Consider the following 3,733-nt stretch of genomic DNA (forward strand, 5'->3'; position numbering starts at 1 on the left):
GTCCGTCAAATCAGGTGTGTCGCTTTAGAATAGCCTTTCCTTGTGACACGCCCACTCGTCCGYAGAGACCCCTACTTGGCATGAAGTCAGTTTAGGTTTCGTTACGTAATAAAACGAAACTTATAGACCAGTGGCTGTGCAATATGAACCACCATGGCCTTTATTTAAGATGTGTTTGTTCTGGCTCAGTTTAGAACCGGAACATTGTTTATTGTTAATTGTCTCGTAATTGACACCACGTGGTGCGTGGACCGAGTCCACTCCGCCCTCCGCTCGCTAGATGCTGCTGCAGCTCCTTTTTTTTTTTTGCCGAACAACAGTCCGGCACTCCCTCTTTGTTTATTTAATACCGTTTAATTTTTTGTGATTTAACAGCTCTGATAGAGGCGAGTCAATGCGTGTTTTCTAAAGGAGGAAGGACTGAGGGCGGAACGTAAAATTTGCGTTCGACGTCAGATATTAGTCGCATCCTTTTCCCCTCGGAAGTAGCCTGGGCCCAGCAGCAGATGCGAGGAGATGAAGTAACTGGTTTAATTTGGTGTTTTCAGATTATGTATTTACGTGCACCCGTCGATTGTGTTGCAGGAATGATGATATAACGCGGGGTTAAAGCTGCACCACACTAAAACCCTTTGTGTTTGTTTTTTCAGGTTTTAGGTCGGTGACTCCTCCTGCGTTTTGACGTGGTTATCAATGGCAGCATGCTAGTTAAATCTGTTGACAACGGCTCAGAGCAGCAGTCTGGGCTCTGCTCAGAATGTGGGTGCAGTTTAAGCCCTCAGCCCAAATCTGAGTCTGACCCCACCAGCTCTCCAGCTGCTTCTGGACAGCAGCAGGAGACAAAACCCCATGATCGTCCTCTCAAATGTCCACACTGCAGTGCAGGCGGAGGCCCCTCAAACGGCAGGAGACCCCACAAGCACCTGAACCCGCACAGCTGCACYGTCTGCACCAAAACCTTCATCTCCTCCGCGCACTTGAGCCTTCATCTGGCCTCCCACGTTAAGGAGAGGAAGTTCAGATGCAACATCTGTGGCAAGTTCTTCCAACAGACCGCCCACCTGGTCGCTCACAAGACCATCCACAGCGGAGACAGGCCGTTTAAATGCCCCGAGTGCGGGAAGACCTTCGGCCGGGCTTCGCACCTGAAGACGCACCGTCGGCTGCACACAGGAGAGAAGCCCTTCAGCTGCAGCTACTGTGAGAAGTCCTTCACCCAGAAGGCTGGGCTTCTGGCACACGTTCGTCTCCACACCGGGGAGAAACCGTACGTTTGCGAGCAGTGTGGCGCAGGGTTTCGCTCTCTGTCGCTTCTGCTCTCCCACAAGGCTCAAGAGGCCTCGGGGCACACCAAACCAACACCTGCACCGGCACCTGCTCGTGCACCAGCACCTCCTCGCGCACCAGCACCTCCTCGCACACCARCACTCAGCCAGCCACAAGGCAACACGGAAGATCTGAAATGCGGCGTCTGCTGCCGCACCTTCGTGCGCTCTTCTTACTTCAGACTGCACATACGCCTCAAAAAGGGACAGCGGCCTTACCACTGCAAGGTGTGCAACAAGACCTTCGTCAAGCTGGATACRTTCGTTAACCACTGCGATAAACACCTGCAGCAGAAGAAGGAAAAAAACGAGCTCAAGTACAGAGTCGTGAAACCACCGCTGTTCATCCCGCTCTCCAGAGCTACGTCCCATGAGGCCTCACCGGCCGACCAGTCCCTGTCCTCAGAGGCGAACACGCACTCCAAAGCAAAATCGAAGACTTTTAAGACTGAATCGTAACGAAGAGGGTGAAATGTGTGAAGCAGTTCTGTCACAGCACAGTAGGATTAATGTCACAAAAAGTTTACAAACGGGTTGAATTATAGAAAAAAGAGACAAAGAAGAAATGGGTATTTAAGCTCTTATTTTACTTTTATTGAAAACAAGTTTTATTGTACACTTTTAGAAATTAGAAATTTTAAAATGAAGACCTAAGAGGCCAAAATGCTGGTCTTGGAGAACTGTTACAAATTATTAAAATGTGTGTGAGGTTTTTTTTTTTCCTTTTATAATCAGCATTTGACTTTAAACCAAACTGCAGCATTTGTTTAGTGTATTTATTGCATATTTTAGTCTGTTGTATGCATTGTTCACTTTGATTTTTAGGTGTATAAAAAGTGTTATGATCCCAAACCGTTAGACATTGTTATAAAAATGTTCTCTAAATGACATGTTCTGTAAGTTTAAATTGCAGCGTACGATGATATCTAATTGTTCAGGATAAAGTGAGTAAAATAAACATAAAATGTAGAGTGATGGGTATTTTCTTCTGTTACCCACCACATTCAGTCCACCTCTGGTTGATATTAACCCTGATTTTCACTCAGGTGTTTATCTTTGACTCTTGGTGTGACCACCTGCTCTTGCAGATATCAGGCTGATCACCACAGGACCAGACCTCCTGCCAGTCGACCCTCTGAAGGCCGTACTCTCGTGATCAAACCTGATTAGGAATCAGCTGGAGTGTGATGTACTGGAACTGGTTTTCTGTCAATCACTGCTGCTGTGTTTGTCACCTCCACATGGGGAAACTTTTTGCCCCAAYCTAAAAGCAAAATAAATAAATAAAAGTAAGCAGTCAAATCCTGTGGAACAGATATAAAGATGTGGATAAAGTGGATGACGTTTGCCTGGCTGTTGTCTGCATCATCTGCGCTGTTGTTGATGTTCCAGTGCAGGGTAACGGTCATGTGACGCCTCCAGATCGGGTTCCTGTGCAGGACAATGGATCCTCTGATGGAGTCTCCAGCGTTCACACTGACCGGTCTGTCCAGCATGAACAAAGTCTGCTTCCAGTGGGTCAGCCTAAACAAGAAAAGTAAGGTTATTTCATAATTTGTGTTTTTGAGTATTATTTTTCTCGTGTTTTTCGTACTCCGAGTTCGGTCCAGTGTTCAGCTCCACTGMCGCTCCTCCCTTCTCCAGGCTCTCAAACTGGACTGTAAACCAGGCTGTGAATCCGTGGAAAACTCCAGACTTTTCCATCCAAAAGYGAAACTCCCCCTTCATTTCCTGAGAAATGAAACCCTGCTCGGTTAGGTTTACAACCTCAGATAARGTTGTGGATAGCTCTAAAGATGAAAATCTGGTTACCTCAAGGTCTCTCACTTGGACAGTGTACATATCGAGACTGAGGACGTCACAGGGAGCAGCCAGGCAGTCGTTGGGCTCTACGACGTGACTGAATTTAGGCTTGGTGAAGAACTCCTGCTGTGCTAAAGACCTACAGAAAAAAAGAGACAACATTCTGAGGAAAAAGCAAACAGGCTGATAATTTGTACCAAAACAAACAGATAAAATAATAAATTTAATGTATTTAATGGTACAGAGCATCCTTCCAATAATAAGTCACTTTTTATTTTATTTTTTCCCTTTATGGTATTCTTGTGCTGGGAAAGTAAATATCACTAATCTTTTGCGACAGCATAATCTCAGTGATTTATGTGCATACCTCTGTTTTCATGAGGAAACAAGTTTTTCATTTGTCTTTGTGGTTGTTTATTAGCCACAAGGGCGTAACTTTACAGTTATGCTCTAAAATCCTGCATGTCATTTTCAGCAATTATGCTTAAACGTATAGTAAATTCTTAAAGGGATCCCTGATTAGTTGCAGCATTAAACTTTATTTGATAAATGTTTATTTTAACTGTAAAATAAAGACTGTAGTCTCTTGGAAGAGAGACGAAACG

The 3,733-nt window shown here is 45.2% G+C and overlaps 2 protein-coding genes across 2 annotated transcripts in view; one reads left to right on the plus strand and one right to left on the minus strand.

Moving 5' to 3' along the window:
* Nucleotides 1–277: 277 nt before the first annotated feature.
* Nucleotides 278–2,296, plus strand: LOC106526462 (oocyte zinc finger protein XlCOF26). Its single transcript, XM_014021080.1, has 2 exons — nucleotides 278–521; nucleotides 651–2,296. Exon 2 carries the CDS (start codon nucleotides 702–704, stop codon nucleotides 1,782–1,784), a length of 1,083 nt encoding a protein of 360 aa, XP_013876534.1. The 5' UTR covers nucleotides 278–521; nucleotides 651–701; the 3' UTR covers nucleotides 1,785–2,296.
* Nucleotides 1,898–3,733, minus strand: part of prmt2 (protein arginine methyltransferase 2) — a 6,556-nt gene continuing 4,720 nt past the window's right edge. Inside the window, exons 6-9 of the mRNA XM_014021078.1 lie at nucleotides 3,138–3,267; nucleotides 2,920–3,056; nucleotides 2,675–2,849; nucleotides 1,898–2,589 (exon numbers count right to left, since the gene is read on the minus strand). Of these exons, the coding sequence (XP_013876532.1) occupies nucleotides 2,557–2,589; nucleotides 2,675–2,849; nucleotides 2,920–3,056; nucleotides 3,138–3,267 (475 nt within the window). The 3' untranslated portion in view covers nucleotides 1,898–2,556. The remainder of the gene's footprint in view (nucleotides 2,590–2,674; nucleotides 2,850–2,919; nucleotides 3,057–3,137; nucleotides 3,268–3,733) is intronic.

The sequence above is a fragment of the Austrofundulus limnaeus genome, unplaced genomic scaffold, assembly GCF_001266775.1.
Source record: "Austrofundulus limnaeus strain Quisiro unplaced genomic scaffold, Austrofundulus_limnaeus-1.0 Scaffold277, whole genome shotgun sequence".
NCBI lineage: Eukaryota > Metazoa > Chordata > Actinopteri > Cyprinodontiformes > Rivulidae > Austrofundulus > Austrofundulus limnaeus.